This window comes from Paramisgurnus dabryanus, chromosome 12 (assembly GCF_030506205.2).
Source record: "Paramisgurnus dabryanus chromosome 12, PD_genome_1.1, whole genome shotgun sequence".
Lineage (NCBI taxonomy): Eukaryota > Metazoa > Chordata > Actinopteri > Cypriniformes > Cobitidae > Paramisgurnus > Paramisgurnus dabryanus.
The window spans coordinates 32,632,647-32,649,387 of NC_133348.1; the positions used below are offsets into that span (position 1 = coordinate 32,632,647).

The 16,741-nt window shown below is 39.1% G+C and overlaps 2 protein-coding genes across 3 annotated transcripts in view; both read right to left on the minus strand.

Moving 5' to 3' along the window:
* The window catches only part of trim67 (tripartite motif containing 67), a 52,942-nt gene extending 40,007 nt beyond the window's left edge, over positions 1–12,935 (minus strand). For both annotated transcript variants that reach the window (XM_065268760.2, XM_065268759.2), the window contains exon 1: positions 11,439–12,935. In XM_065268760.2, coding sequence (XP_065124832.1) covers positions 11,439–12,194 — 756 coding nt within the window. In that variant the 5' untranslated portion in view covers positions 12,195–12,935. The remainder of the gene's footprint in view (positions 1–11,438) is intronic.
* A 1,234-nt stretch (positions 12,936–14,169) lies between these two features.
* Positions 14,170–16,663, minus strand: exoc8 (exocyst complex component 8). Its single transcript, XM_065268840.1, has one exon. The coding sequence runs from the start codon at positions 16,532–16,534 to the stop codon at positions 14,480–14,482; it is 2,055 nt and encodes a 684-aa protein (XP_065124912.1). The 5' UTR covers positions 16,535–16,663; the 3' UTR covers positions 14,170–14,479.
* Positions 16,664–16,741: the final 78 nt, after the last annotated feature.

A 16,741-nucleotide genomic window follows, 5' to 3' on the forward strand; every position in this document is an offset into this window, starting at 1 on the left:
CCTTTAAGGCTAAGGCTAGTTTCTCTGTCTCAACTGAAAATGATTGCGCTGACAGATAATACATGCCGAGAGCATTTGTTCAATATCATTATCTAATTTTTAATGGAGGTGTTTAGCAGCTTTTGCATCTGGGCTCTTCATTTTAATTTCATGTGTAAAAGAAACAAATAAAAACTTTTGCTTTTCTCCTGCACGATCAAAAATGGAGCTCATAGTTTTTCTGTAATCAAAAATGTAAGATTTCAATATGCACTAAAACATTACTCGCAAAATATATTCAAACTTATTTTAGCTATACAATCAATTTAAACACATTTTGCCAATTGGGTAAAAATAAATTTATATTTAATAATATACATAGCTTCAGGTAATTTTGCTTCATAAGACAATATATTTTCTGTGTGTGGATGTTTTTACTGGAGAGCAAGAAGACAAAGATGGTGATTATCAGGAAAATGATTTTTGTAGGCAGCTCAATATGGATTTGGAAGGCAGCAGTCGTCTCTCTGTGTGATTAATGCTGTACATCTGGAGGTCAGAGGATCCAATCACCTGTCTGACTGACACAAAGCTCTCTCTCATGATTTGTATGTATTATTTTTAAGTCATTTTGACACCAATTTGTGAATATTTGGCAGAAAATAGTAGCCTTGATAGCAAATGTGAAGGGAATCATTCGCTGAATGTTGAAGCAAAATTAAACACACACACACAAATATTCATACTCTGCCGTGAGACTTTGGATTAACTACAGTGGGTGGGAATCAGTAATGTGTGTTTATATGCAGTGTGACAGTGAGGAAGCCCTTGGGTTTGTTTATACTCAGCACAATAATATACTTAAGGACTAAACTAAATAACATTTTATGTAATATTTCTATGAATGCATGATACAGTACATCCAGAGGCAATTTTTTGTCTAATGCGAGTAGTTTAATTTTTTAAATAATATTGAAATTTACTGGCACACTTAAAAGTTGAAAGTACACCCAGAAATAAAAATCATCATCTACACTTATGCCATATCCCACATTATTATTATTTATCTGTAGAAAACATTGAGTCATTGCAATGTACTGAAATTAATTGTTTTTAGACTGGACATTTATCTGCTCAGCATAGATTTAAAGAAACGGGACAGACAAGAGCTGTGAGATCTGTTCTGAAAGTTTGTAGATGCCTGGTGGTTGTGTGGGAAAATTAAACATTGGCGTAACATTCATGTGTAACCATGGAAACCAGCAAGATTACGAAGATCTGTACTAAGGCGTTGAACAGGACGACTCACACTTGTAGGAGGCTGTGAGAAACTCTCTCTCTATATATATATATTTATATATACATTTTTCCCTCCTTATCTTTTTAGTATCCATGAGTAGAAAAAACTTGCTGAATAACCAACGTTTATTTTGGTGGGCTGTGCGAATGGTGAGACAGTAAAATACATGTGAGCTGCTATTTTCATTACTTCATAAATGCAATAATTATCTTCATTATGCAAATGCAAAAATATTGGCATTTCACTGTGTTTCAAAGTTTGGTGAACACTGACCTGCAAATTCGGATCAAACGAGAACGTGTGACCAAAAGGAGATCGATACATCGCATTTGTGACATTTTCAGAAAATCCAAGATGGAGGAATTATTAAAAGTAGCACACAATCTGGCTAAGTCTTGCTTAACACTGCTTTGAAAGATTATAAAATATATAAAAAAAACTAACTTAATGATAGTGTCACTGCATGGTGGAATAGATGGTAACTTGTATGTTAACATTAAAGGTTGTAAACCTAAACAACAAAAACATCCTATAACTGCACTGTATTTAATTTATATCAAGTGTATATTGTGCATAACTTCTGTGTATATTGTGTACACCTGTGAATAATGTATCTTTTGTAAAAGTGTGATACATTTTGTCCTATTGTATTCTGCAATGTCTAGACTTGTCTAGTGCTGAATGTCTAGTGTGCACAGATAAAGATGTTACACATAGTGCCATAGAAGAACCATTTTTGGATGTATGGTTCCATATATCACAGGTTCTCAAACTTTTGGGGGGCAGGGACCCCTCAGGGAAAGAACATTTCTAATGACCCCCTCATAATTATAAAGCACATGCTTTCCATTATTTATTGAATTATTTTTACACTCTTAAAAAAAAAGGTGCTTGACAGTGCCATAGATTTAAATTTTTTTGCTGTATGATTCCATAATAAAGAACCTTTAATATCTGAAAAATCTTTCTGTTTGATTTTGACTAAATGGTTCTAAACCAAACATCATGGTTCTTCTAAGAACTGGTTCTTTTAAGACGGTATCTTACTGCCCTGTGTTAACTGAACTGTTTTCGTGACAGATAGCCAGTAGGAAAAGTGTGAAAAGAGCTCCTGACACGCACAAATACTTGGCATATGGAGGAGCACTACTACATATTTCAGTCGCATACATCTAACCTACATCCTGACTGCCAGTGTGTGTATGAGTGTCAGCCAAAACCATCCTTGCGTGTTATAAATGTGTCTGTGTGAGAAGGCCAAAGCTATTTTCACATACCGTATTCATGAATATATCTGAGATGGGCTTTCTGTGTTATGTAGGTGCTAGAGTCATTTTTACTTTAAAAACGCACAACCTGAGTTTGGTGTGGGGAGCGCAGACGCAAAACTCTTTAATTGGGTCTAACATGTTTTTTTGTAATGATGAGCATTTTTTTTATCAGACACTTAATGAATTCGGTCAACAAAGGGATATGACTTGTGGGTGGGATTAAGTGGATTTGAAGTAGGGCTTCACGATTATGACTATGAAAATTGACGATTATTTAACTTGATATTGTCATTGTTGACAATTGATAGACTTTACATTGAGGTTTTGAATTTTTTATACGTTTTTGTGAAGCAGCTGCATGGTAAATTCTAAACATCCAAACTAAATAATATAATTTAACAAATAATTATGGGAGTTATGTTGTTAGTAAAAAATCAAAAACAAATGGCTAAAGGAGACATCAACTTATCACATTTAAAAACTCTTATTCACGGCTGTATTTGGTGCCCAAACGTATTGGACACAAGTATTGGACACAAGTATTGGACACAAGTATTGGACACAAGTATTGGAGAAACGCACAGAAATAAGCACAAATAGACAACTGTAATTGAGACTTTTCGCGATTTTGTAATTGTTTCACCCGTCATTGCAATCCCGATTAGTTTTATGATTAATTGTGCAGCCCTAATTTGAAGCAAAACTATTTGATGAACATATTATATATGCATTTAGTTAATTTCATTATCTCCTGTCTGACGGTGGTCACGTTTAGCAGCTTCTCATACACAGTTGATGTAAAAATTAGGAGACCACCCCAGTTTTGACTTAAATTATCATTTTCTAGATGTATTGAGACCATTTCAGTCCAGTGTATGTTGACTTTCAACAAAAGCAAGCGTCGGGAGTGACAAAAAAAGTCACCCAACAGCAAATGTAAAAGACTGACAGCATGACAAGACTCATGAAATATGCTGACTAAAAATCAGGGTTTTTCCAAAACAATTTTCTGTAAATTAATGAAAATGAAAACATAATCTTTATTAAGAATTTGGAAGAAATGTTGTCGGTAGTTGACAAAATAAACAATATCATAATTTTACTTAAACACATACCGTTAAATAGTAAATCTAGAAAAACTCAAAGATACCATTGAAATGGTCTTGTAATTTTTTTTTGTGGCTGTATATCTGTACTTGTTTGCTGCATACCTAAATCTCATTGCACCATTCTGAGGACAGATGCGTCTCTAGCCGGACAGGGTGATGGGTAGTGTTTAAGGAATGGGTCAAGGGTCAGAGGTTAAGAGTCAGTTAATAGTAATCCAGGACAGGGACTGTGTAGAGAGCACAGTTAACCAAAAACACTAAAACCCTGCAGTCTGCACTGTAAAAGAGAACGAATTATATAAATACACTCCTGATGTGAAAATCTGATTTAAATGTTTGGGGGCGGTTTCCCGGACAGGGATTTGACTAGTCCTAGACCAAAATAAATGTAAGCGCTGTCCAAACTGAAAACAACTTGTACTAACATATCTTAAAATACATCAGTGCCATTTGTTTTGCCTCAAAATGCAATGTTTTTAGTAAGGCATGTTTGCAGTGGTGTAGTCTAGATTTTTGTAGTGAGTATACTGTGATTTTTCCCTCTCACCCTTATGATTACTCGTCCTAGCGCGACACCCCATAAGCACCACCACACTCACAGATGCATACAGTACAGATATTCATGTAACAGAGCATTCTGAAAGTGTTCTCATAACTGAATGTGTTATCAACATGTCAGTTTATTATAAGAAAAAAATACTTTAAAGCAACACTATGTAGTTTTTTTTTACCTTTAAATAATGTCTCTAAAATTATTTCAGTGATAGAACAACTTTAAACTAGAGATCGACCGATACTCATTTTTTCAAACCGATGCCGATAACAAATATTTGGAGGCTTATGTGCCCGATAACCGATATGCTGAACCGATTTTTATTTACTGTTATACTTCTGTTTTTGACATAATAATTACTACACTACTGAACTGAACAAACCCTTATAATAATAATCATCATCACAATCACTCCCTCTTTGCATACAAAGTCATAAATAGAGGGGTCTGAAAGAGTGAAGAATAATATTAATTTAATGAATAATGTAGAAACTATATTCCCAATACATGGACTATTCCAAACACCCCTATCATTTCGTCAGAAATGGACTGATCCAAAGTTCGCGCTGCGGTTTTCAGGTAACAGAGCGGGAGAGAGAGAAAAGTATAGCGGAGTTGGCTGCTTGTTATACATCGTTTATAGAGTAAAACAGGTGGATTAAGTGCCTTTTTTGGGATATAATATGGTTGTTTTGACCAGCAACCTGAGCCTTCAGCAATCCAACCAGTAGTTAGCAAAGAGATTTTACAAATAATATCACTGACTGGAATACTACATTCAGGAAAGTAACAAACAAAACGGCTTATATATCATCAAATTTCTTAACTGGTAACATTATTTGATTTCAGAATAATTAACTCTTTCACCGCCAGCATTTTAAAAAAAAGTTGTCAGCCAGCGCCAGCGTTTTTCATGATTTTCACCAAAGTTTAATGCCTTCCAGAAAATGTTCTTCTTTAAATATATAAACATACAATATACCAAATGAAAGAACAGATCCTCTGCTTTCAAACAAAAAAAACCGTTTCATCCTACCTTTAGTGGTTCTTTTGCAATCAGCTTTTGAATATGGGTAGGTTTTTGCAAAAACACCACATTTTGAGCAAAAAGTAGAGATAATTCCATTTTTATGACAGACTTTTCATAGAGATCCCATTCAGTGCGATCTTTAAAACAGACACGGACATGCAGCAGCTTGCCATAGGGCAATACTTCCGGATTTAAAAAGTTGCGGAAGGGCACCTGGTGGATAATAGCGGTATTGCGGAAAGATGGAAAATCTCGTCATTGGCGGGGAAGCGTTTTCTCTTAATTGACGAGATATCTCGTCAATGGCGGGGAAAGAGTTAATATTTAGTTGTTATAGCTTATGAAATGGCTGTTGACAGCGCTGTTTATCTATGCATTTACTCGCGCATTAACTGTATCAAACTGTGACCGCTTGCGGAGGTAATAAATAATTAATTAATATCCACAGACATTTATTTAGATATTTTAGCAAAATAATGTTTATCTGGTAAATGTTAATAGGGTAAATCTTGTTAAAAGTGGTAGATGTGCTTTAGCCTCCGGTAAGTGATCAGCAATATGAACGTGATTTTACGATGCTAATGATAAGCATAAATAACAGAAAAACGAATTTAATTTAGCGTTTTTAATTCCACAAAGCATTAATTCATGGCTGTTTTATTCATGCAAAGCTACGTCGTTATTGGGACCGGATTTTATGGATCAGCCAGCGTGACTGTGAGTTCGTCTCTATTCTTGGACAAGCTGCATACATTGCTTTTAATATATCAACTTATTTAACATAACATACATTAATGCACAAATAAGCTGTGCTATAAATGCCTCATATGCAAAGTAAGTATACTCAAAGTCCTTTTAATAAAGTCGCGTCACTCCGCCGTCATATTTGCTGTGCACGCTGCTGCTGCTGTGAGCTCCTCTTCTCAGATGCGTCCAGCGCGCAATTTTCTTGTTTATCGGTCAATCCGATATTACAAAACAGATATCCGATCATCGGAAAATGCTCAAATATCGGGGAAAATATCGGAAAACAGATATATCGGTCGATCTCTACTTTAAACTGGACAAATTGTACTGTTGCTGCAACCTGAGCAGCCTCCTAGCTGCAACAAGCACACTCTGAAAGTGGTGGTGGAGGGTAGAGCACACAGCCCCGCCCCTCCCCCTGCCTGCAGAAGAGTGTCTGATACCAGGCACTGTTGTGCTTTTCAACCACATGGGGGAGCTGTAAATCATTTTTACATGGAAACTACATAGTGTTGCTTTAACAGCCAATGGGTTTACAGCTGGGGAAACTGGACTGATTTTTAGACTGGTTTAGTGTTAATCAACATCTAACTCGGGGTTAAAACCAACTGTTCATTAAAATTAAATAAACTGTTTACAATCTTCAATCTGTGGCTAACACATGCATTGAATGAGAAAAAATATCCACTCTTTCAATAGCTATTATCTGACAACTATTGATAACATTACCATGTGTAATTTAATTGTGTAAATGTTTTCAATTAATACACATTTAAGATGACCATGAAGTAACTCTAATTTGCATAGTCATTGATATAAAAGCTTATTTTTGCATATAATATAACAGGGGCGTCGCTAGACCCCTTTTACTGGGGCACGTGCCCCAGTGTAAATCTTTTGTGCCCCTGTGTAAATCTCAAGTTTACATTTTAGCAGTTAACTAGTTTATTCCTTTACAAAGACAATCGCGGCAAAACGGATCTATATGCAATGTAGTTACCCAATTCACATTTGAAAAAGCGACGCAACAGTCGCACTGACGCGTGCACGCCTCAATTCATGTCCGCGTCCGCGCACGGACAAGAATGGGTGCGCGGACGCGGACATGAATTGAGGCGTGCACGCGACTGTTTTGCCGTGCGCAGCCGCATACAAAGTACACGCGATTGAGTTGGTTTATGAAAACATGGCAAGACTAAAGTAAGTTTCTAAATAATAATGAAAATCTCATTGACGCATGTGATGGACATCAGAAATGTTTTGTGCAAAGCAGGAAAAGGGAAGGAAAAATGAGAGATGATGAATTTAAGGGAGTAAAGACACATAACATCTTACCCTGTCAGGGCTTAAACATTAGAGGGAAAATTTCAGAAAACCTCTGTCAATAGTCTATAAAATTGCATTGTTCACATACAAAAACTGTGTTATACTGTTCTGTATTTTCAGATATGAAATTAATATTTAGTTCACTAGCTCTAGGTCATTACATAATCAGTTAGCAGTAACTAAAATAGATTTTTTAGTAGTCATAAAATGAAAATATTCTTAAAAATAAAAAAGAAGTTATTAATCATTGTTATGTAAAATGCAAATGTGCACAACATTTTTTTCTCTCCAGCCATTATTTCCAAACATTTTATGCCTTTAAACATGTTAATTATGTTGTATATATGTATATATGAAGATGATACTTAAATATTTTTAAATAAATGTTTGTCTTTCCCAGTACTTGTTGCAATGTTGGAATAGTGAAATTGTAGCAAAGGAAATTGTATCTTGCACACAGCAGGCTTTCAAGAAAAAGTAAAAAAAAAATGGGGGGCCTGTGCCCCAGTAGAGCTTTATGTCTAGCAACGCCCCTGTAATATAAGCATTGTCTAAAAATGAAAATAGGCTTTTACTTAATTATTATTACAAGACCATCATGTAGCCTAATATTAGACACCAAAACCAAGTGAAGAAAATGATCTTTAATTTGCAAGTCTGAACTGAACATCAACGCAGACATGAATTTCCTCACAGAAGTTTAAGATCATATACATCCTGAACGTAGATAAAGTAATAAACTGGACTGATGATTTTAAAGTTATTTACTCACATGTGTGTTGTGAACTCTTCGGATTTTATGTTGCAGCACTCGTTCACATCTCCACATGGACTGTTTGTTAACAGTTTTGCGTGAGCAGCTACACTGTAGGTTCGACTTCATTTGGCGCCAAGCAGACCTCTTGGTGATGTCAAAGTACCGCGAGAGCGATTCAAAGCAGATTTCTCCATGTGATAACTGGAATCGCTCTCGCGGTACTTTGCTATCACTCGCATGTGGGTTCTTGTGGTGCCACACCAGTCTGTTCCCGTCACTTTCGCGCCGCTATAGTTTGATTTCATACGCCGATCGGATCGCGCAGTTCGGTAGGAAGGAAAACACACCAAATATATAACGTTAGCCTAATATGTATATGAAGTTCTACCCGCTAAAGTAGCAAGTGTAGCATGCTAATGCTCAGTGCTTCACATCTAAATATGACTAAAAGTTTGAAATGTCACAAAACCATGCTGTGTTACGCAGGCCCGGATTAAGAATTCGGAGGCCCCTGGGCACAATTTCTTGTAGGCCCCCCCACGCACACAATCAAATTAATATATATATATATATAATTTGATCTCCACTGACTTCCCCACAAGTCAAGAAAAACACAGCTGGAATACGACCTGTGTGAAGAGCTCCTGCCTACCTGTCTGTCTGTTGGCGATGTGTGTTTCACTGTTGCACACAGATGCAGAGGAGGAAGGGCAATCTGGGCAAATACGACAAACTTTCCCCGTCTGTCTTTGTCGTGCGCGCGTTCCCGCGCAGCTTCCAAACCACGGACAAGCGCGGACGGCTCCGTTCGACACATACGCAGTACAAATGATTTCTTATACAAATGATTACTTTACCAGGCTGTCAGAGCAGCAGTGATTCGCGTCATTTACAGGACATTCACATATTCAGGATAAATTAAGAAAAGTAATGGATTGTCTGATAAATCAACTGATGTGCACTGCTGCTTTTCTCACTCATTCCGAACTTAAACTATGAAGACTACTGCCACCCACAGTCCGCTCGATTCAGCGCGGGATTATTTGCGCTTAAATAATTAATCTAAATAATTAACAATTAGATTTTACATTTTATTTTCTCCCGTTGCTTGGGCCCTGACTGCGCGTGGGCCCCTGGGCATGTGCCCATAATGCCCATTGGATAATCCGGCCCTGCTGTTAAGCATCATCACGCAATTTTTAGTGGGTATACGGATACTGACAATTCCTAGTGGGTAGAGTGACTTCTGATAATCATAAGGAAATGTGAATAAGACTTGGCAAATGTCTGGGCAACATACATTAGATCCGTTCAAAAAGAAAGGTGTCTGAGTGAATCACACATAACAGATTTATTTACCAGCCTAGTATCTTTATTTGATACATATCACCCTATTTACTGTATGTTCCAACACACCAGGTTATTATGGGCACTAAAACCTCATCATTATGAATGGGGGTGATTTAACTGTACATCAGTACCAGTCCAGCCCAGTTCTTTATTTACTAAAATCAACACAAGACAAGACCATATTCATAATCCTCCATATGTAGATATTATTATTAAGAGCCATTTTTAGTTCACAATAGACAATCGTTCATTGGAACAATCATAAAGTCCAATTCTGACAGAGTTCAGGGCTAAAGGTGTGGGTGAGGGTGCTGTTCCGATTTAATGGATCATTCTGACAGCTTCATACAATGTGTGAGAAATTATCTATTGTGCGCTTCCATCTGAATCCATTAAGGCGGATGAAGAAGAAAGATGCCCGGAGGGAGGCTAGAATTTAGACTGACTCATACATACACACTCACACAGTTTCTAACCGCCAGCAGTAGCACAGCAAACACACAAACCCAGATTCACTTCATCCACTACACGCATGCTTCACTCGTCCTACATCATCACAGCACCGCACACATACTGTACAACAGCATCAGGCAGCACTATGACCTACTCACACACACACACACACACACAGACAGAATATAACCAGAAACATACTGTATGTGTGTGTTGTTAAAACACGAGACTGTAATTTAAATACACTATTTACATTCAAAATACTAAATACTAATAAAAGCACCATAGGAGAACATGCATGTCAACTGCAAATAATGCAAAAGTAATATTGCAAATGTGCATGTCACTATGGTTTGCAATAACTAAAAGTTAGTCATAGTCATAATTATTATTATTAAAACAGATTTTACAAGCTTAAAGTATTATTTATTACATATCGTATTGCCTTATTTAGCAAGTTTTTAAATATGGCATTCTTCCTTAATACTGTGCACCCCTAATGTCAACATTATGTTTAATGACTATGTTTGGAATGAGTAAATAGGATGTGTATTAAACCAATGGTTCTCAATCTGAGGGCCCTGAGATTGTGCAAGGGGGGGCAGTTTTATGACATTTAAAAAAAACATTAATTTATCACGAATTCTGTGTAATAAAACCTTGGAAAAAAAAAGGCAACTAATAAACAGCACTACATTTTATATTTTAATAAGTTTTGTTTAATTCTAATTTTATGTTTTAGCATGTTTTATGTTTTCTTCGGGTGCTGCACACCTAAAAAGTTTGAGAACCACTGGTACTGTACAGTTTCATCAGACGCATGCACATTGTTACCTGTCTGGCCTGAACTTTACTTTTGGTTTCTGTTTGTTTAATGGTATGGCTAGTGGCTAAACTGAACTCTGGAACAAATACCTCGCTGAAAATAACAAATGTTTTGATTTCCAAAAGACGAGGAGAGATGGCGATCATGGATCAATGTTATGTACCTTGTCGAAAATAAAACATTCAGTTTCCTAAAGATGAGGGCAAACAGCATTACATAATTTTTTGTAAGCGTTTAAAAAGTAATTATTTTAGATGCAATTTTGTAATGTTTACAGCTTCAATTCTCTAATATTTATTTAAAACATTTAAAATCATTCCGCAGATTTGTGTCAAGAAAATTTCACAGAAAAAGCTTCTTCTGTCTGGCCCTGGTCATTCTGTCTGGCCCTGGCTATGATTCAAACTAAGGTAATTTTACTGGTTATTTATTTTGCTTGTTATCAAAAATTATCTACTCTAGAGGGACTCCGTTGTTATTGATTCTATGCGAAGTCTACCGGAAGTTAAGTTTGGGCCACAATAGCTGTTTGTTTATGTTGTTACTACTGAAACCCGCTACAGTAATGATACCGTGGTGATCGAGTGATGATGTCAGATACGTCGGTATACATACCGAATTTATCCATACCATATTGCTTTAACATAACATTACAACATGGCCTATTACATCATGGTACTCCTGATTAGTAGTAGTACAGTTTGTAGGAAATGTGAAAACTTTCATGAGTTAGTTACCTTGTGTTGTTTCCACATGACGGCCAGTTGCTTCACGTCGTGTTTGCCATGTCCGCCCTCCTCCAGACACTGGTAACAAACGGGAGTCTTGCAGGTGACGCAGTACATGCTGTAGTTCTCCGATTCATGGTCCACGCACGTCGCCTGTCTGCGCGCGGAGGCTGCGGCCGGCTGCGCGCTCACCGCCTGCGCTTGAGTCGGCGGCACCAGTCGGTGCTTGGCTAGAGGTCCGCGAGACGGGTGGCAGCGCTGCTGGCACGGAGCGCAGTAATACACGTCGCACTGCTCGCACATCACCGTGGCGTCCACCGGATTGCGGTCGCACAGCTGACACTTGATGGAGGCGGCGCGGCTCTGCTGGTACCGGGACACGATCGCCTCCAACAGCCGGTTACGCGAGAATCCCCGAAGCCCCCGCTCGTCCAGCGACACGCTCCGGTGACAGAGCGGACAGGTGATGGAGCAGTGGCGATGGACCAGGGTCGGGGGGAACACCCGAACGCCGTTAGGAGACTTTAAACACGGGGTGTATGACCCGTATCCGCTGTCTGTCTCGCTATACATGCTCATCTTATCCATATCCAGGTAGTCGTAGTCCGACGTGCCGGAGCTCCGGTTCGGCACAGGAGTCTCTCCCTCCGGGGTCTGCACGATGATATTCCGGGCACACGCCAGGCAAACATTATGAGAGCACGGCAAAATAACAGGTTCCTTAAAGAGAGAACCGCAAACCGGGCATTTCAGTTCTTCTTCCATCGCGTCTATAAACCCACTCACACAGCCGATCAATGAAATCAGAGCAGCACTATCAGACGGGGACAGCTCCCGTTACCCGCTCCGCGCATGCGTAAGAGCGGAAATTATTGTGGGCTTTGTAGTCTTTATGGTGACGGTCGCCGCTTCATCTCACCGTTGAAAGACTACAACTCCCTAATCTCACTTAATTAAATGCGGCGAGAAGAATGTGTATAATCGTCCCCACAGACATTCCTATAGACGCCGCAATGAGTGCTGCTGCCATCTGTCAATAGCGCCGCCATGTTGGGAAGGAAAATAACACAAGCGATAGGGAGCTGCGGTTTTCGGGGAAAACAAAAAAGCTAACTAATTTGGATTTCTGAACCGATTTTAATGCTTGATAAGCATGAGGTTCCACAATTTCTTATGACATTTCTTTTACAATAAATAAATAGAGACAGGAAGTTTTTCTAATTCATATAGATCGAAAACCATTGAAATCGTTTGATAAATGTAACGTTAAGGTTTTTTTATCCAGAAAAACTTTTACTGTTTAATAATTTGCGTTTTAGGGCAGCATTGCCCTGCCCAATATGGCGGCGCTGTATACATATGATTCAGCTGCCAGTGTAGCGTCTTCTGGGTCATCTAAAAACCTCATTTGCAATTTAGAGATGTAAACAAGTCTGTGAACTGTGCGTGCGTGGCCGTAAATAATTTGGACAGGAAATCATGGCAAGGCGCGCGGTATGCCCACACACCACTAAGTGAATGACGTACTCAACCCACACCTCACCTTAATTGTTACAGGGGAAACGATGTCATACATACAAATATGATGCATTTAGGTTTCAGAACTTATATTTAATGCTAATAAAAAAAGAGTCAAATGGAAACGACATATTGTTTACAATTTTTTTAACTCTACCTACCTAATTACTTTATAAGTATATTTTATGTAAAATATGTATTACACATTCTATACTTTTCATGTTTTTATTTCTCCCTATGTGTATTCAGTTTTTCTTATATCTTTATGCCAAAATGTATTTTCTGTAAAGCTAGTTGGCAACAATGCAAATTGGTGTGAATTACTATAAAGAAAAAAAATTGAATTCATTTTATTATTTCCTGCTTAAACCTCTTTTTGCATGTTTTGCTATTCTTCCTTAAATCTACGCATTTGGCAGATGCTTTTATCCAGTGCATTACAAGGTATACATTTTTTATAACAGTATGTGTTCCCTGGGTTTGAACTCATGACCTTTTGCGCTGCTAACACAATACCACTGAGCTATACAGGACCATCATTTCTCCAAATAATATATATATTTTAATATACAGGCCATATCTTCAATGAAATAAACATGTTGAAACAATTCAAATGCCTTTTCAAGTAGTCAATACCTTTGGTTCAGAAATCAAGGCAGCTACTGATTTTCTCACACCATGTTCAGAGGCGTGAAACTGACGTACAAAGACTGGAAATCTGTCAGGAGAAAATGAGCTTTTGTCATAACCCAGAAAATGATGCTATACCTAATGGAAAATTAGTATCTAAAAGGTGTTGGTAGCACCTCCGCAATCAACGGAAGCCTGAAAATATCAACTATTGTGAGATCTTATGTATTCAAATTCTGTAATAAATTTATTCTGTATAGTTCATTCAAGTACTGAATGTGTGTGCAAACATATCTTATAAATGTATTATAATACACACCATTTAAAACAATCCTTACATCAGGAACAATAAAACAACACGGCCAAATGTACAGGAACAGCTAGAGAAACACTTGATAAGATCATTTCTAATAGTGGCTTTGGGGTTTTTGTCTTTCTATTCCCTGTCCACCAGGTGGCACGACATTTTGAACCTGTAAAATCTGAAGATGCAGGGACACATTCTCTGTCACGAGTCACGACAGTATAACTTAGTTTTAAAAGGTAAAAATGGTTACAAATCCACTCTTAAAAAAAGGGGAAAGCACTGAAACATGTTTACATCATTTGGCTTTATTAAGGCAACAAATGACTTTGAAATGTAATATTCATTAAGATGAATTTGTTTACTTTAGTAATAAACAGATTATTTTAGGTGCTTAAAGAGCCAACTCTTAAATTGTATAAATTATTACATGTATTATTATGTAATAAAATGTTATACAGTTGCTATTGGTGAATAAGGAGTGTTTAAAGTGCAATACAGCACCAAAATTGAGTCTTGGAGTGTGCAAAGTCAAATGCACTGAGATTTTAAGTAGCAGTAGTACAAAGTAGTATTAGTTAATGTTCATTTAATGCTGTTAAACAAGAGACATGGTGCTGTCAGGGTTGACCTTAACAGACCGAGAGCTCTTTCTTAAATCCTGCAGCTGTTTGGCTGGTTTACCGACCCCTTCCTCAAACCTCCTCTCCACAACAGGCAGCACCGTCTCGTGCAGGAACGAAGCATTCTGGAGAATAAAAGCCTTTTTCTCCGTTTCCTGCTCGCAGCGCAGACTGTAGTCCACATGCTGTACGGCCACCAGTATGATCTCCCGCAGGCTCTCCAGGAACACCATGTGCAGCTCGTGAAAGTACAGCTTCAGTCCCTCCTCCAGAAAAGCCATCATCTGCTTGGTGAAGGCCACGATGGTGTAACTCAGGTTGACCCAGCAGTCCTCTCCCGTGTACTGGTTGAAGCTGCTGATCCCACAGCTCCGCATTTCGTCTTTGAGTTTGGCCAGAGCTTCAGGCGTCATCAGGTTCATCCTACGCCACATCTCCTCAGAGTTACGGTGCCTTGTAGCCTCTATGATGATGTCTTTCTGGCTTTGGAGAGCCGCCCTGATGTCTCGTACAAGTAGTGACTGTAAAATAAAAGTGAGATCCAGGCCTATCTCACTCAACTGCTTGCAGTGTTCGCTGGCAAACTTCACACATTCTGCAGCGGTGGACAGGCTCTCTTTGCTGTCGAACACCTGTTTGCTGAAGGCGTCTACAAACATTTTCATCACCGAACGAGACCAGACAACAAAGGCGGAGTAGCAGCCGGTGTTGCCCGCAAAGTCCATCTCGAACTCCCTGGCGGTCTCCAGTAGACTCGTGAAGAAGATGTTACAGAGCTTTTGGATGTAAAGCAGCGTGGCACCTTCAATGCGCAGCTGCCGAATAGCGGTGTGCACCGCCGCCGCTCTGTTTTTCAAAAAGAGCTCACACGCCTTTGTGGATTGACCCAGACGGATGAGCTGGGAGACGGCTCTGCGTGTGGCTTTGGGTCCTCCGCGAAGGGAGCGATCGGGAGAGAGCTCAAACACCAGCACCTCCGTCAGCTGCCGGACGCGCTCGTCCACTTTGCCCCTCAGCTCCTTAACCCGTGGACTCACCGGCTGCTCCTTCAGATATTCGTTCAGCTTATCTAAAAGATCGACGGCGCCCTCAAAGTCTCTTTGAGCAATGCACACGTCAAGGTCCTCGGGCAGCTCCTGTATCCATTCGGGGCTCAGATCCACCAGCTCTTCAGAATCCAGATGCTCGTCCTCATCAAACGGGTTGGTGGAAACTTCCTGTCTGACTGGCGACGTTGGCACCTCCTCTTCCTTCTTGTTCTTGTCCTTCGCCACTTTGTTTTTCTTCGTCTCCTCCAGGATCTCCAGCCACTCTTTCTTGATCTTGCTGTTCTCGGCTTTGAAAATGCGGCTATCAGGGAACATGAGGATTTTGAACATGTCCTTCATCGGAGGGTTGTCTTTTACATTTACGACGGCGAAGCTTTCCAGGTCATACAACGCATTGTATTTGTATTTCACAGCTCCGCGTCTGTTAGCCAGCCACGTTGCGATCAGCAGACAATCGTTCATCAGGAAAGCATGGACCTTTTGGATCTGTGACATGTTGTCTTGATCATACTCCAGCAGATCACCATTATAGACCAGATATCTGCCTGGGGTTTCCATGATGTTCTTGCATCCCTCCACCTTTTCCAGAAGCGTCGTCAGGGTTCTCTGTTTGACCTCTTCGGTTTCTTTAGGAAAGGCTGCGAGCATCTCTTTAGCTGTTTCATCTTTATCAGTAGACAGAAGAGACTGCGTTATGCTCTCCATTATACTCTTCTGCTCGGTGAGAATGTGACTCAGCTGATACATCTCACTTTCCAGGTAGGAAATCTCCTTGGCCGTCTCAATGAACTGTCTGTAATTTTTATAGACATTTTTCTTCAGGTTTTGTGCGGTTTCGTCGGCTAGTGTTTGTATTTTTTGACGGTGCTCTTGTAGATCTCGGTCACCGTCGGACTGCTGCGACAGCTGCTTCACGTATGATTGGGAATCAAAATTAGGAGATTCCAGCAAATTCCTCAGGCGATTTCCCGTATCTGCCATTTTTAAAATGTAAAATATGTATCACTGAAATGCAAATATCTGAACAACAATGCGAAAATCAATACGCCATCGGAGTTCTGCTGTTTGCTTTTTCTACACAGGAAACACGGAACCTCCCGGTGACGTCACAACGCGTGACGCGCAAGCATTTCAAAATAAAATCAGCGTTTTGGACATAAACTTGATCATTTATATGCCTTATTAAAA